A 16933-nucleotide genomic window follows, 5' to 3' on the forward strand; every position below is an offset into this window, starting at 1 on the left:
TAACTTTAAAATAGGCATTTTCCACCGAGAATAAAACGAAGTTCGGCCATGTTTTTTTTTTCTGCAGGGAGAAATGTGAAGATCACATATTTGTAACTAAATGAAACATTAATTGAAACAAAACACGGTATAAACTGAGGAGTGACTCCCGTGAGGTTCATGTGTTTTCTTCACTCCGCTGGGAAACTGCTCTCATGTCAAGAAGCATCAGATCAGTGCATGCGCTGCATCGTCCAATCAGTGAGCGATACACAGTAAGGGGGCGGGGCGAGTATCTGAGGATTTCATCGGAGGATGGTCTGGTGGTTCCTCGGTTATCGCTCCTCCATTATCGCTCCTCGCTCCTCGCTCCTCGGTCCTCCGGCAGAAATAAGAGCCATGGGACCATAGATATATATATAAACACTATATATCTATGCATGGGACGGTACTCAAGATGGCGCAGGCAAATCAACTTCCGGTGAGACCGAGGACCAAGGAGCGAGGAAATGAAAATAGTCGACCTGAGAAGCAGCCAGTGTGACTGACCCGAGCCTCGTCGTTCTGATAGCTCCGCCCCTTCGCTCCAACCCCCCTCCCTCCCCCCACACCTACAGGTGAAAATTACTTTTGCGACACATTTATCGCAAGAAGTGTAGCAAAAGTCAAGACCGCAGATTCGTCTATTTATACTGCCACAGAGCAGATTCGTCAAGTTGTAATGACTGATTTGAGAGGTTGTAATAACCAAGTTGCAGTTGTAAAGGAAAATATATTTTAAAAAAAATGTATCTTTCTGCAAGTGAACATTTCATCACTAAGTGAATTTTTTTCTACAAGCTACAACACTTTGTTTTTCCTTCTGTGACTTCAAATTTGGTTCACAGTTACGTGGATATTTTTTACAAGTGTACATTTGGTTCACAGTTACGTGGATATGTTATACAAGTGTAAATGTATGCACACAAGCTCAGATTTTTTTTCTGCAAACTTGCTCAATCAGGTTTTACACGCTCTCGTTTTTTACTTCTTTTAATCGCTGGTGATGTTAGCTATATGCTGCTCTCTCGTCTCCTCTTCAAACTACACGTGACGTTTTGCAGCACTGCACACGTGACGTACTTACAGCCAATCAATTCTGAATTATGTGAGATGACGTATGGTGGGGATGGCAGCCCACTGCCCCTATGGTCATTATTTTTTTGCCACACACATTAAATAGGAAAATACTTTGAGCATGCGCAGTGTCGTTTTTACAGTCACCATTCACTTAAGGCGAGACACGGCAGGCAAAAACATCGTTTTTCAAGTACAGGTCAATTTTGAGATTTTGTGCTATTTTGATTCCATAACATGTTTTCTTTCAGGGTTTTGGAAGGAAAACGTACAAAATACACATTTAAGTGTTTATTTTACTATAGTTTGTCTATTTGCGTCTGTAGATTTCTCCTAAATTCACCAAAAGTTAGCATTCTAACGTAACATAAAGTACCGCGACCGCTGTGTGCACCATGTCAACAGAGGTATCGCTGGAAAGCTGTGTCTCTCCTGCACAATCTCATCGGATCCAAATATGGTCATTTCCTTTATATCAGCAACCAATCGTGAAAGCACAAAGGGGTCTTAAACCAAGAAACGAAATCTCATTGGCTGGTGTCAATTTATGACAACGTGATTCGTTCAGATGCGTCACGTGGTGTGCTAAAACACTTCCTGGTTAGCTTTCAGCTAGAAATTGAAATCTCAAAATGCAAAAAGAACGGCGAAAAAAACGTTCACAGAGAAGACGACAACAATTGTCACTTGCACGAAGCAAGGTTATAAAAAAAGAAATGACCCTGAACATGAAATACCTTCACGGAGTGCGTCGATGCGCAAGCTGTCATCCAAAGAACAGGAGGGTTTACCTAGCGTCTCACTGCAATCTTTAAAGGTCGTTTTCTCAAAATGAGTTTTTTCTCCTACTCTGAGTTCGAAATTTCAACTTCAGTAGCACGTACATACACCAAACCTTCCAGTTATATTCCTATCAATATTATGAAGGCTTTTACAGAAGGGTTTGGCCATATATCATTCATAGCCTGAATTATACAACATTATATACCTAAAAACATGGCGAAAATGGATATTTTAGGGCTGTTGACAGTATTTTCTGATTTATGGAGTGATAAAAAGAGATATCCAATATCCCTTCTGTAAAAGCCTTAGATACTAATATGACTACAAAATGAAACAATAATTTTGAATCTGGCTATATCCAAAGTTCAGATTTCGATTCCTGAAATGTGTTAAAATATGTGCATATTTAATGAGATAATGGATCATTTGCATATTTAAACATGCTATTTCAGAAAACTTGTAATACAAAAGACAATTGCCTTATTGTAAGTAATTAACTGGAGAAATTTCTAGCTGATACCTTTAAGTTAAAAAAATTACCCTATTCACCTGGGGTGTCTCACCTTAAACAGTGAGAGGGAGGGGCATGATCGGGTTTTGTCCCACATGGCTCTAAACAGCTCAATAGGCACACACTGTAGACACTAATTAGAAGAACACAGACTAAAACAGCAATGTACAGACGAGTCAGATGATTAAACATGATCTTAAAATATAAAAACATTTCCCCCCCATTTTTTTGTAATTATTATTTTTAATACTTTCTGCTGACACTAGTGGCTGTGCCACTGGGTGGCGGTAATGCACCTTTCTCCCTTTAACGCTGGCTGCCACATAACACCAGAAGAAGAAGAAGAAGAAGAAGAAGAAGAAGAAGAAGAAGAAGAAGAAGAAGAAGAAGAAGAAGAAGAAGAAGAAGAAGAAGAAGAGCAGTTGTGACATTAAGAGAGGACTATTTTCTCTAACTTGAGTAGTAGGCTACCACGATAGTTTTAAACCGCTGTTTTACAGTGTACGTTGTATGACATGTTAATGGTAAAGATAGTGAGTGAACGTTTCCTTTAATTGCGCTTTCATAGCAATCTATCTGGCTTACATTACACTGCCATCATACACACCTGCACGTTTACGCAAATCATACTGTTAGTGCACTAATAAGGCGGCGACATTACAAGTTTTTTTTTCGTAAAGAGAATGTCTGAGCAGACGCTAGAGTATTTCTGGAGCCGGAGAGAAATAACGAAGAGGAACGCTGCCGAGGTAAGATGGTCGCACGCTGTCAACAGCAGGAGCAGGCTGACGGAGGCTCTCACAGGTGGGTGTATACAGTGTGTACTGTGTAGATGTCTTTTCATTCTATAGCCCTTTCCTTTCTCAATTCGAATTTCCCCCTCCTCGACTCCTCTCTTCGGCCCAATTCCAAATGACACCCTACCCACTCCGTGACTGAACTCCGTGTCGTAGTGACACTTGCAAGCTTACAGAGGCAAGCTTTGGAACAAACTCCCCTCTCTCCATCAGAAACAGGAAATGACATAACTGTATGTAACAACGGGTTCAAATCAGCATATCTTGGACAAAATTAAATAAAAAAATTAATAACTAAAATAAAACTCCAAACATCTTCAATTGTGTTGCTTTTTTGTAAAGCTCTTTTGTTTTAAACATGATGTTTATAAGCTTCTTAGTTTTTGCAACAGTCTGTAAATATACACAACTTTATAATAAAATGCATAGCCTAGGTATGATGACTAAACACAGGTCTGATCCTAAGTAAAGAACATATGAGGTTATCATGCGGTTGTTAGCATCGCAATTTATCAGTGAATGTTTGCAGGAACTGTTTGTAAACAGCGTGTTTCCTGACGGACACACACAGCGTTGAGTCCGGTCAGGTAGGGCAGCAGGTGAAGTCAGGTGCGATGCAGACTCGCTGTTGGAGGGCTTGATAACCCACTCCCCCTCCACACTCGTTGGTTTGGAACAGCACTTAATGTGGCGGACTCTCCGCGCAAACGGAGGGGTAGGGTGTAGGGGGTTTATTGGAATTGGGCCTTCGACTCCTATCCTCGATACTTAGTCCCTCCCGCAGGAGATGCGAGCGGAGGAGCCGAGGAGGGGAGCCGAGGAAAGAGGAGGGGAAGCAGCAGGTGGTTAGAGAAATGAGAACTCCTCTCCTCTGAGCGGTCATTTTAAAGAGACGTCCATTAATGATGACAGGAGGCACAGCAGCCCTCTGTCTGATGGACAGATGTGTTCATGACGACTTATATATTTACTTTGATTCATTCACAGTGCGGTATAATGAGACAATAACAGGCTACAGATGCAGACACATACACGTATATATATATATATATATATATATATATATATATATATATATATACACACGTGTATGTGCATGTCCTCACTGTTATTTTTTTTCACAACCTCAGATTTCACAATCAAACAAGTATGAGAGCACTCTCATAATAACGTGACACTATCAGAGACTGGATATATCCCCCCCGTCTCTCTGGTCGCTGAAATGGGGAAATCAAATGACGGGCCAAACGTTTTATTTACAATTATTAAAAGTAAGCAGAGGACACCAAACCAACTGAGACCTGTCTGTCCGCCGAATCTACCACAATCACACACCTACACCTCCTCTCTCCTCTACATCAGTGTATCCTGGGTTAGAGCTCCTCCAGAGAGCCTCCTCTCTCCTCTCCCCTCTCCTCTCTCCCCTCCTCTCTCCTTCCTCTCTCCTTCCTCTCCCTCTCCTCTCACCTCTCCTCTCCCCTCTCCTCTCTCCTTCCTCTCTCCTCTCCTCTCCCTCTCCTCTCTCCTCTCTCCTCTCCCCTCTCCTCTCTCCTTTCCTCTCTCCTCTCCTCTCCCCTCTCTCCTCTCCCCTCTCCCCTCTCCTCTCCTCCCCTCTCCTCTCTCCTCTCCCCTCTCCTCTCTCCTCTCCTCTCTCCTCTCCTCTCTCCTCTCCCCTCTCCTCCCCTCTCCTCTCCCCTCTCCTCTCCCCTCTCCTCTCTCCTTTCCTCTCTCCTCTCCTCTCCCCTCTCCTCTCTCCTCTCCCCTCTCCTCTCTCCTTTCCTCTCTCCTCTCCTCTCCTCTCCCTCTCTCCTCTCCCTCTCCTCTCCTCTCCTCTCCTCTCTCCTCTCTCCTCTCCCCTCTCCCCTCTCTCCTCTCCTCTACATCAGTGTATCCTGGGTTAGAGCTCCTCCAGAGAGCCTCCCCTCTCTCCCCTCCCCTCTCCTCTCTCCTTTCCTCTCTCCCTCTCCTCTCCCCTCTCCTCTCTCCTCTCCCCCTCTCCTCTCCTCTCCTCTCCCCTCTCCTCTCACCTCTCCTCTCCCCTCTCCTCTCTCCTTTCCTCTCTCCTCTCCTCTTCCCCCTCCTCCTCTCTCCTCTCCCCTCTCCTCTCTCCTTTCCTCTCTCCTCTCCTCCTCTCCCCTCTCCTCTCCCCCTCTCCTCTCCTCTCCTCTCTCCTCTCTCCTCTCTCCTCTCCCCTCTCCCCTCTCTCCTCTCCTCTACAATCATGTATCCTGGGTTAGAGCTCCTCCAGAGAGCCTCCTCTCTCCTCTCCCCTTTCCTCTCCTCCCCTCCTCTCTCCTTTCCTCTCTCCTCTCCTCTCCTCTCCTCTCCCCTCTCCTCTCTACCTCTCCTCTCCCCTCTCCTCTCTCCTTTCCTCTCTCCTCTCCTCTCCCCTCTCCTCTCTCCTCTCCCCTCTCCTCTCTCCTTTCCTCTCTCCTTCTCCTCTCCTCTCCCCTCTCCCCTCTCCTCTCCTCCCCTCTCCTCTCTCCTCCTCCCCTCTCCTCCTCCTCTCCCTCTAGCCTCTCCTTCCCTCTCCTCTCTCTCTCTGCCCCTCTCCTCCCCTCTCCTCTCACCTCTCCTCTCTCCCCTCTCCTCTCATCCTTTCCATCTCTCCTCTCCTCTCACTCCTCCTCGTCCTCTCCTCTCTCCCTCATCTCTCCTCTCCTCTCTCCTTCATATAGCATCTCCTCTCCTCTCTCCTCTCCTCTTCCTCTCTCTCCCCTCTCCTCTCCTCTCCTCTCCTCTCTCCTCTCTCCTCTCCCCTCTCCCCTCTCTCCTCTCCTCTACATCAGTGTATCCTGGGTTAGAGCTCCTCCAGAGAGCCTCCCCTCTCTCCCCCTCCCCCTCTCCTCTCTCCTTTCCTCTCTGCCCTCTCCTCTCCCCTCTCCTCTCTCCCTCTCCCCTCTCCTCTCTGCCCTCTCCTCTCCCCTCTCCTCTCACCTCTCCTCTCTGCCCTCTCCTCTCTCCTCTCTCCTCTCTCCTCTCCCCTCTCCTCTCTCCTTTCCTCTCTCCTCTCCTCTCCCCTCTCCTCTCCCCTCTCCTCGTCCTCTCCTCTCCTCTCTCCTCTCCCCTCTCCCCTCTCTCCTCTCCTCTACATCAGTGTATCCTGGGTTAGAGCTCCTCCAGAGAGCCTCCCCTCTCCCCTCCCCTCTCCTCTCACCTCTCTCCTCTCCTCTCCTCTCCTCTCTCCTCTTCCTCTCCCCTCTCCTCTCTCCCCCTCCTCTCTCCTTTCCTCTCTCCCCTCTCCCCTCTCCTCTCCCTCTCCCCTCTCCTCTCACCTCTCCTCTCCCCTCTCCTCTCTCCTTTCCTCTCTCCTCTCCTTTCTCCTCTGCTCCTCTCTCCTTTCCTCTCTCCTCTCCCCTCTCCTCTCTCCTCTCCTCTCCCCTCTCCTCTCTCCTCTCCTCTCCCCCTCTCCCCTCTCTCCTCTCCTCTACATCAGTGTATCCTGGGTTAGAACTCCTCCAGAGAGCCTCCCCTCTCTCCCCTCCCCTCTCCTCTCACCTCTCTCCTCTCCTCTCCTCTCCCTCTCCTCCTCCTCTCCTCTCCTCTCCTCCTCCTCTCTCCTCTCTCCTCTCCTCTCCCCTCTCCCTCCCCTCATCCCCTCTCCTCCTCTCCTCTACTCAGTGTATCCTGGGTTAGAACTCCTCCAGAGAGCCTCCCCTCTCTCCCCTCCCCTCTCCCCTCCCCTCTCCTCTCTCTCCTCTCCTCTCCTCTCCTCTCCTCTCCTCTCCTCTCTCCCCTCCCCTCTCCTCTCTCCTCTCTCCTCTCTCCTCTCCTCTCCTCTCCTCTCCTCTCCTCTTCTCTCTCTCCTCTCCTCTCCCCTCTCTCCTCTCTCCTCTCTCCTCTCCTCTCCTCTCCTCTCCTCTCTCCCCTCCCCTCTCCTCTCTCCTCTCCTCTCCTCTTCTCCTCCCCTCTCCTCTCTCCTCTCCTCTCCTCTCTCCCCTCCCCTCTCCTCTCTCCTCTCCTCTCCTCCCCTCTCCTCTCCCCTCTCTCCTCTCTCCTCTCCTCTCCTCTCCTCTCCTCTCCTCTCTCCCCTCCCCTCTCCTCTCTCCTCTCCTCTCCTCTCCTCTCCTCTCCCCTCTCTCCTCTCCTCTCCCCTCTCTCCTCTCCTCTACATCAGTGTATCCTGGGTTAGAGCTCCTCCAGAGAGCCTGCTCCATGCTTCATCCTAGATCCTCGATGGGCATTTAGAGAAATTAGATGTCCTTCAACACAAATTTCCGGGTCACTACCGGAGGACCGAGGAGGCGAAAATGTGACAATTGAGAAAGGGCTTATATCTTGAAATAGTCTATGATGTATAAACAGCTTGTGGGTCACTCTACACACAGTGTGTAGATGTCTTTACATTCTATATCTTTATCGTCTAAAGATGAAAATGCATTCTGTGGATTTTCGTTTTTTTACATTAAAGTAAACTCCGCACGATCGTTTTTTGATGAAGCTGTGCCACCAAGTAGTGCTGACTTAGCTGTTTTCGTCATTTGTCACTACATTTTGTGAGTGAAACTTAGTTCATTCATCGATTACTTGAAGTTTGAGAATAATTTCTGTGACTTTGTGTTATTTGTGTTTAATACCATTGCAAATCTAAAATCTTAGCGTCTTCAACTGTCTTGACTTTAAGAGTTGTTAAGACATCACCTTGGGCTCTTTCAAAGAATACCAAATATCTCATTTATGAATCAAGGAGATCTGCAGATGAGTCAGTTGTTAACCCGAGTGTGAAGGTTTATCAAAGCTCACTGGGACATGATTGATTAATAAGGTGATCCTGCTGTCACTTACAAATACAAATATATGGCTCATTCATGCTCAGATGCTTTGCCAGTCTTTCTTGATTTTTACAGAATGAAGTTTCTCCACCCATAATGCATACATATTCATTAAGAAAACATTCAACAAAGCTTTTAATCAAGTTTACTGGACTACATATAACACTTGAGTACCATTGTCCTCCAATAAGTGCTAGTAATTTGTAATGTCCATTTGTTGTTGAGGCGCTCCTAGAGATACATAGATTTTATTCCATGGTCATTTGTCAGGCTGAATTTGATTGCATTCCAATACATAAGCTATCATGTTTGATTGGTCCCATAAACACTCAGTTTTCCAGTTTGCTAGAAACACTATCCAAAACTAACATTGATTGCAATATGGTAGACAGAATATTACAAACATCTCATCGCACTGAAATACAATTCAAAAGCCTCCAAAATATGCATAAGGTTTCATTCATGCTTCCTTAAAGTGTAAACGTTAGAACCTTCATGAAGGGAGAATTTAGACATTATATTTATTGTTTAGTATATAGAGATTTTACCTTTGTGTTGACAGAGTTCTTCACTAACTTTTTTGACCATCAACTTCCATTCTAGGTCACACACATATGATTGAGGCTGACATAGTCATGAGAGGCCGGGATCCTAAAGAGCCCATCATGGCACATCCACCTGACACAGAGAGTGACATCACACTGAAAGAGTGGCTGGAAAAAGTGAAGGAGTATAACAAGGGAATAAAACTAGACTTTAAGAGGTAAGATGTTACTTATATCCCTTCTTTATAATATGTGGTTGTCTGTGATGTAAGCACTGTGGTGTACTCCAACAGCATGGAGGCGGTATTTCCGTCTGTCGTTCTTCTGGAGGAGATGCTGACTCAGCCAAGCTGCCCACTGTGGATCAACGCAGATATCCTCTCTGGTCCTGGGGGAAAGGCCACACCTCTGGAACCTCAGGCCTTCCTTTCTGCTGTGAGAACTCTTCCCACTCACGCTGTGCTCTCTCTCGGCTGGACTACAGGATGGACTGCTGGGATAGATAATGCAGGTGATGACACTTTCGTGCCACTGGCTGTGTTTATGTGGAGGTCTTGTTTCTATTCATTATCGAAGAATTTAGGAAACCTGAAAACCAACAGAAGGCAATCAAAGTCAAAGGTGAATGAAACTTCCCCTTTCAGCAGGACAATGATTCCTAGCACAAAGCCACAGTTAGGTTAATGTCCTAAGTGCCAAGTCAAATCCATATCTCTATCCCACCCAAAATCTGTGGCACTGTTTGAAAGCTGCGGTTCACAAGCATCATTCAACCAACCTGAACAACCTGGAGCAGATCTGCAGAGGTCATGGTCGGAAATCACTTTAACGACCCGGTAGATACTTACCCAAAGATACTTCAGGCTTTTGTTGAAGTTTAAGGTTGCTCTACCAAATTATAGTGTGTGAATACTGCAAGTAGCTTTTTCAATTTTCTTTAAAAGATCTCCTGATGGATAATTATCTTTGGCATTGGAAATATACTGTTTGAATATGTGAGTTGGCTATTAAAATACTGTTAAGTACCTAAGTAAGTCATGTCTTAAGTTTGACTGCACTACAGTTTGTCTGTTTATGGGTTACGTATTGCAACCGCGTGGCCCAAACTCACATGTTTGTTATGCTTTCATAATGATATCTTTATAAGCACAGATGAATAACATATATTAGAACATAGTTACATCTCAAATAAATTGCCTTTTGATTTGTTTTGTTTTAATATTTTCAGGTTACAGCTGGAATATGGTGCGTGTGATGGAGGAGATTTGTAGAGACCTTAAACATCCAGTAACCTTCGCAGTGCGTGCAGCTTTGCTGGCCCAATCGCTCTCACAGCTCACATGGCTACTGCAGCAGTCACACAGGTAGGGGTGTAACGGTTCACAGAAGTCACGGTTCGTAGCTCGGTTTGGGGTCACGGTTCGGTACGGGTTCGGTACAACAAGGAACAGCTCAAAAAAAGTCCCAAATGCATAATTCCAGGTTTGTTGTTATTTATTTTTGAACAGTAGTGCAAGTTTCAGTTTCAAAATAAGGAACTCTGACATATTGAATAATTAATTGTATTACACAGTTACAAACAAACCACAAACAGTAACACACACACTCAGATGCCCAGATTATATAATATAAATTATATATATATATATATATATAATAATAATAATAATATATATTATATAAAGTGTTTCAAGAGCGCAAAGTCGTTGAAAAACATATGCCAATAGCTTCCGTTATTTATTTTGGTCTCTCGGCTCTCATGTCTCTTGGCTTCTTAAAAACAGCGGGGATCAGCTGTTGAACTGCTGTTGTCTTTTGGGCTCCGGTGATTGGCAAATCTGGGTGATGCCTTCTGATATGATTTAGCATGTTTGGCGTGTGTCACCATTAGCATACCGCACCGCTGTCCGCCGACACACCGTCCTCGTCCGATCCACCACTCGCACTTCATCGTTATTGTAGTCCACAGGGAACCCGAAATGTTCCCACACAGCTGATTTAAAAGAAGCAGGTGGGTCTTCTAGCTCCTGTGTGTTATCTGAAACTTGTGTGTGAACCTGAGGTTGAATTGCTTACTTAAGAAATGCCATGTCACCTGGGAACTGTCATGGTGTTTTTGAGCAAGGCACTATATTCAAATTAAATTCAAAATTCTGATTCAAAGGCTTTATGTCATATGCACAGTAGCTACATTTTTGTTATGGCAATGAAACGTCCCAAGCTCTTCCAACAATGCAACATAATTATATATAAGACATAAAACAATAAAACAAATAAAAAAACAATAATAGTGCAAGAAAAAACAATACAAATAAAATAGTGCAAGATAATGTTGCAAGTAATGCAGGAGAAGTGAAATATATGCACGTAAAATAGAATAAGATGAGCTAAAAATGTCAAATGAGATAAAATACTGCTCATTGAAACAACAAATGAATGTGTGCAATGCAGACAGAAGAATGGAGTCGGAGAAGTCTAATGCAAGGCCGGATGTATAGACAGGGTTTACCCATTCAGGCTACAGAATGTTTTCGTTGGAACCATTATAGATGGGTGGGGGGGGTCTTTTTTTAAGAGTCTTGAAAACGCCTGTTCTCCACAGTGACGCACACTCAAATGTTTTTTTGTTTTAACATGTAAACAACGCATTCTGGTAAGAAAATAACAACATTTACTTCATGCAAAAAGGCCAAGCAACATTGCCGCATGTTTTTGGGTAATTTTAGAGTCAGTAGAATCAGGAGGAATTCTTTTTAGTTGACATTTATTCAGCAGGAGCAATGCTAGTTTTTACATGTTCTATTCAAAGTGTACTAACATGTCCAAATTGCACATCTTGACACTAAACCAGTGTTCTTGTTTATTACATTTCTTGTGCACGCCATTTTTCAAATACACAAGGAGTTCCATTTGTCACAAATATTGAGAATTACAAAACTAAAATATATAGTGAAATGATGTAGTTGCTCAACTAAGTGATCAGTTTATGTGATAGAAGATATCATTGTGTTTATTATTTTTCAACTGCACAAACCTACTATTTAATAAATGCTTATGTTTTATCATGTTCTACACAGGTACACTCTAACAGTATGGACGGGCCAGGAGGATACGTTAATACTTCAGGACTTACTGCCCTACAGAAAAGAATTTGACATCAGTAGGATCTACTATGACCTGCCAGACTCCCAAAGGACAGAGCTCAGTATGACACGACAAGACAAACATATTTGAAATGGTCTCGCTGCAGCAGGCCAAAGCTAGATAGATGAGAAAGAAAATAACTCAATAGTTGGTTTATCTGCAGAAATTATTCTTATGATTTTTGCATTTTAGTTTAGGCCTAGCAATATACTTCTTCTGGGCTCTAAAGTTTGAACAAAAATTCTGAAAATGGAAAATGAAGTCTGGTGGCGTTGCAGAGAGCATAATTGTAGTTTTTTTATGTTAATAAATTACAACACTTCCAAATCCCTGTTTTTATTTTTATAAAAGTCATTTGTCCCACCGCCTAATGCTGACAAAAGACCGATGTCAGTGTGTTTTTGTTTGGGGGGGGAATGGCTTTGTAAGAGGTAAGGAGTAGGCCTAGCTAATGATACAAAATGTCAACTAGCCACAAAAGTTTGAAATAAACTGTAACAGCTGGATTCAGAAAAAGGTGAAAACTGGCATACATTATTGATGTCTTGTTATTCTATTTAAATAGGAAGAAGTTAGCATGGCATTTTGTTAGTAGTCCTCAAAAGTCCAAACTATTTTGGGGCGGCAGTTGGCTCAGTGGTTTAGTGCGCTCATCTTCAGATCAGGGAGTACCGGTTCAATCCCCCCTTGACACACACTGCAGTCGCATGCCTTGGGCATACATTTTGCCCCAAATTGCTCCTGTGGGTATTGTCCACAGTATTGAGAACGGATTTGAGCACCTGTAAAAGCGCTATAAAAAATACCATGTATTATTATTATTTCATATAAGTAACAGAATAGTTTTCAGATCCCTTTCTTAAATAAAGTCAGCAAAGTGTCAAGGTTTTTCCACCTCTGTCATGACCCAGCATTACTGTGATGTGCTCTGCCTTGTGATTTGTTGACAGTTCCGGACCTGACTTGTTTTACCACTTTTTTTTTTTACTGTAAATGTTTTCACTTTTTACGACAGGTCGGACCTGTCCTTTTGCCACTTTTTTTGAAATCCAAAGTTATTCACATGTGATCACATGCACAGTGGAGGAAATTATTATTTGTCCCTTGCCGATTGTGTAAGTTTACCCACTTACAAAGAAATGAACAGTCTATAATTTTAATGGTAGGTTTATTTTAATAATGAGACAGAATATCCAGAAATGTACATCATGTAAGAGACATAAGGCAAGGCAAGGCAAGTTTATTTATATAGCACTTTTCAACACAAGGCAATTCAAAGTGCTTTACAAAAAATGAAAGAGACATACATTGATTTGCATTTGATCCTCTTGCAACCAACAACAGTCACTGTAGACAGTTAAGCCTTCTAATTGGACAGTCATTTCCATCCGATTGGAAGTCTACAGTCGTACTGTCCAATGGAGTTTGGAGGGGGGACTCCGACTGTAGACGTTTGGCAAATCAGAAGGGTTAACCGTCTACAGTCACTGTACTCGCATGTGATTGGAAGTCTACAGTCTTACTGTCCAATGGAGTGTTTGGAGTGGGCGGGCTGTCCGAGCGTAGAGAAACAGCGGCTCTCCGGAGACTGTCACTGTACAGTGTTAACAAGACATAATAAGCCATTTTTCTTAGAGAATTTGTGTGCAATGTGTCTTTTATTACTACCCGACAGTATTCATTCGTGTGTTTTTCGCTTTCAACTGAGTTTTTACCCCACCACTTCGTCGCTCGTTTGCTGGTGTATCGCTAGCGAAGACTTGGGTTGACAGGTACGCTTTCTTGTCTTTTTCTGTTTGAAAACTTCTTTAAAGTATACTTTACACGCCACATACTTCGGCAACATTTCTGTTGCGTCTTTCAGTGAAATATCCTTTCTAAGTCCTTCCTAAAGATCTACATGACAAACATTGTCCCACTGTACTCCGTACATATAAAAGGTAGGCCTACTTATCATCAAAAGCCTTGGATAACCAAGGGCTTACAAAATGCTTGCAAGAAGAAAAATAACCTTTATAAAGACTTCATAACATTTAGGACAAAGGCAGTTGAAAAGCAATACAAGGCATATACAAATAAATTGACAGTTCTAATGAGACAAGCAACAAGAGATTATAATAATATGTTAAAAGAAAAGAAAAATGATATCAAGGGCACATGGAAAATCTTAAATAATGTTATGTGAAATAAATCTGTATCCACTGGCCTGCCCAGTCACTTCATTGATGACTAAGGTTGTAAAAAACATGAATGAAGTGGTTCATGAATTCAACTCTTGTTTTGTAAATGTCGGACCTAATCTTGCAAAGACTATTCCAAAACAACACGATGGGCAAAAAGAGGATGGCGGAATTGGGGGAAGTAAAGTGTTGCAGTCAATGTTTCTGGGAGAGATAAACGAAATTGAAATTAGATCCATTGTAGACAAATGCAAAAATAAGACTTCGACAGATAGTGATGGGATCGACATGACAATAGTGAAAACGACTATTGACTGCATAATTAAACCGCTAAGCTACATCTTTAATCTTTCATTTCAGGTATTTTTCCAGATAGCATGAAAATAGCTAAAGTTATCCCACTTTTTAAAACTGGGGACAAAAGCCAATTTACCAACTACAGACCAGTGTCCTTGCTTTCACATTTTCAAAGGTCCTTGAGAAATTGTTTGTCCAAAAATGTGATAATTCTATTTGAAAAAAATGAGTTATTGAGTGAGTCAGTATGGATTTAGGAAGAATCGATCTACAGCTTTAGCTTTCATGAAAATAACAAGAAATTACAACAGCTATAGAAAGAAATACACAATAGGTGTATTTATTGACTTAAAAAAGCCATTTGACACCATAGACCATTACCTATTAATTTCAAAATTACATAGATACGGAGTGAGAGGAGTATTTCTAGATTGGTTAAAAAGTTATTTAGATAACAGACAACAATATGTAGAATTTGCTGGTAGTACATCGGAGTGTATGAACATAGAATGTGGTGTCCCGCAGGGCTCGGTTTTAGGGCCTAAACTTTTTATTTTGTACATCAATGACAAATGTGAAACGTCAACATTATTGCAATTTGTGTTGTTTGCAGACGACACTAATTTATTTTGTTCAGGAGATGATTTAAACATTTTAGCAAAGTGTATTGGACATGAAATAGTCAAACTTAAAAGATGGTTTGATGAAAATAAGTTAACCCTAAATTTGAATAAAACGAAGTTTATGGTTTTTGCTAATAGAAAAAAAGATGAAAACATTTCACTGTCCATTGATGGAGTTTTTATTGAAAGGGTTTCTGAATTTCGATTCTTAGGTGTGACGCTGGATGAAAACCTGACATGGAAATCACACATAGCACATGTTAAAACCAAAGTGTCTAGGAATATTTCTGTTCTAAACAAGGCAAAGTATTTGCTAGATTACAAGGCATTGAGGATGTTGTACTGTTCACTCATTTTGCCATTTTTCATGTATTGTATAGAAGTGTGGGGCAACACGTATATGAGCAACATAAAGCCATTGTCAATATTACAGAAAAAGGCAGTAAGAATAATTCATAAAGCTGACTCAAGAGAACACACCAACAGACTGTTTTTTAAGTCAGGACTCTTGGAACTCAAAGACAGCTGAGCTGCAGACATTATCAGTAATGCACAGGGCAAAAAGCAGAATGTTACCAGCATATTTACAACAGTTGTTTGTTTTTGGATCAGACAAGGAAGACCACAGAAGGAAATTAAATGTTAAGCATCCATATGCAAGGACTACTCTTAAACAAATGTGTATTTCGGTGGTTGGTGTACAATTGTGAAATTCTCAACACAAGGATCTAAAGACTTGTATATGTATTTTTCAGTTAAAGAAGTTGTATAAATGAAGAAAGATGGGACTATATGAAGCAGAATGTGAATAAGTCTATGTACTCTGGTCCTGCATTGCTAAATGTTTTTGATGTGATGTCTGTTCTTTATTTGCAGGTCCCATTGTTATTGTTGTTATTGTTATTATCATGCACCGCTTTCCACCTTCTTCTCCAGTAGGACTCAGATGAGGGTGTTGCACTTTTCTTTTCCTTATACATGTGATGTTTTGGTGTTTTGTTTATTTCCGTTAACCGTCAAGTGGGAAATAAGTATTTGTTTGTGTTTCTCTTAGTATCCTAAGATACTGTTATGTTTGGCTGTAAAAAAAACATTATGAAGGGCAGACCATCTATTTGTATTTATTTTTTTAGAAAGGGGCAGGTCACATGAGACTGTATTCTTCTCCCTGCTCCTTTTCGCTCAATGGTGTTTTGGTAGTCATGTTTTGTTGGCAATTATTGTACATTTGGTTTTGCGTACCATGAGCGGGACAAATACAAATTAAATGATATATATTCAAAATTAACCTGGAAATATAACGTAAAACTCTAAATAAATGAAATGTATAAGTAAAAGCCTCCCAGTAAGATTATTATGTAATCCGTTAGTTTAAACTAGTATAAACCGCTAGCTGATACTGAACTCATATAGACGCTCAGCATTAGCCATGTCGTTGTTATTGGTTACCTGCTTGCCCAAAATAAACTATTTTGCCTATTCGGGGCCCGTTGAGTCAAATAGTATGTGTTGTGCTTTTGCTACAGGCACTGTCCCTAATATCTCTGTATTAACTGCTAAGAAGCTCATTTTAATCTTGTCAATTAGGAGTAAGTGCACCCCCTTTTGTAATAACAGTATCGCAAAATATGTTTTAGAGCCCATTGATTAAATGCTGACCTTTTCAATTGAAAACTTTGTAATAGTAATAATGAACTTACCTCCAAGTACAAATTAATTAATTAATTGTTGAATTGAAGCTTGATTTAGATTATTTAACTTTATTATCAATTTAAAAATGGAAGTCTTTCAAAACAAATGCTTGAAATTGTATAATCTGAACTAAATCAGTTAAACCATTTTAACATTTTCCACTTTTCATTGTAAAGTTGGACTAAGATTCTGCGTCTCTTTTAGTTGCTGAATTTAGGAGTAAATTAATTAACCGAGTTCAACTCCAGCCCATCCTCCAGAGCCGCCTCGCCGTCCTGCAGCCCGGCATGTAAAGGGGTCCCGCCGTGGCCTCCCTCCAGCCAGGCCTCCAGAGTGGTCCCGACGTGGCCTCACTCCAGCCAGGCCTCCAGAGTGGTCCCGACGTGGCCTCGCTCCAGCCAGGCCTCCAGAGTGGTCCCGACGTGGCCTCACTCCAGCCAGGCCTCCAGAGTGGTCCCGACGTGGCCTCACTCCAGCCAGGCCTCCAGAGTGGT

General features: G+C 42.3%; 1 protein-coding gene across 2 annotated transcripts; it reads left to right on the forward strand.

Annotated features, from left to right (window-relative positions):
• The first annotated feature begins 2726 nt into the window (after nt 1-2726).
• fam151b (family with sequence similarity 151 member B) lies at nt 2727-16609 on the forward strand. Of its 2 annotated transcripts, none has more exons than XM_034208330.1 (5): nt 2727-3193; nt 8562-8721; nt 8797-9014; nt 9732-9867; nt 11581-16609. In XM_034208330.1, the coding sequence occupies exons 1-5, from the start codon at nt 3073-3075 to the stop codon at nt 11735-11737; spliced, it is 792 nt and encodes a 263-aa protein (XP_034064221.1). In that variant the 5' UTR covers nt 2727-3072; the 3' UTR covers nt 11738-16609. The 2 variants fall into 2 exon arrangements, with proteins under 2 accessions (XP_034064221.1, XP_034064223.1); XM_034208332.1 differs by having other exon boundaries at nt 2727-3138.
• The last annotated feature ends 324 nt before the right edge of the window (nt 16610-16933 follow it).

The sequence above is a fragment of the Gymnodraco acuticeps genome, unplaced genomic scaffold (genome assembly GCF_902827175.1).
Source record: "Gymnodraco acuticeps unplaced genomic scaffold, fGymAcu1.1, whole genome shotgun sequence".
Lineage (NCBI taxonomy): Eukaryota > Metazoa > Chordata > Actinopteri > Perciformes > Bathydraconidae > Gymnodraco > Gymnodraco acuticeps.

Excerpts from the sequence above, each read along its gene's own strand:
- fam151b (XM_034208330.1), top strand. The coding sequence starts at position 3,073 with ATGTCTGAGCAGACGCTAGAGTATTTCTGGAGCCGGAGAGAAATAACG. Across the intron at positions 3,194-8,561 it reads GCTGACGGAGGCTCTCACAG|GTCACACACATATGATTGAG; the intron begins GTGGGTGTATAC and ends CTTCCATTCTAG. Across the intron at positions 9,015-9,731 it reads TGCTGGGATAGATAATGCAG|GTTACAGCTGGAATATGGTG; the intron begins GTGATGACACTT and ends TAATATTTTCAG.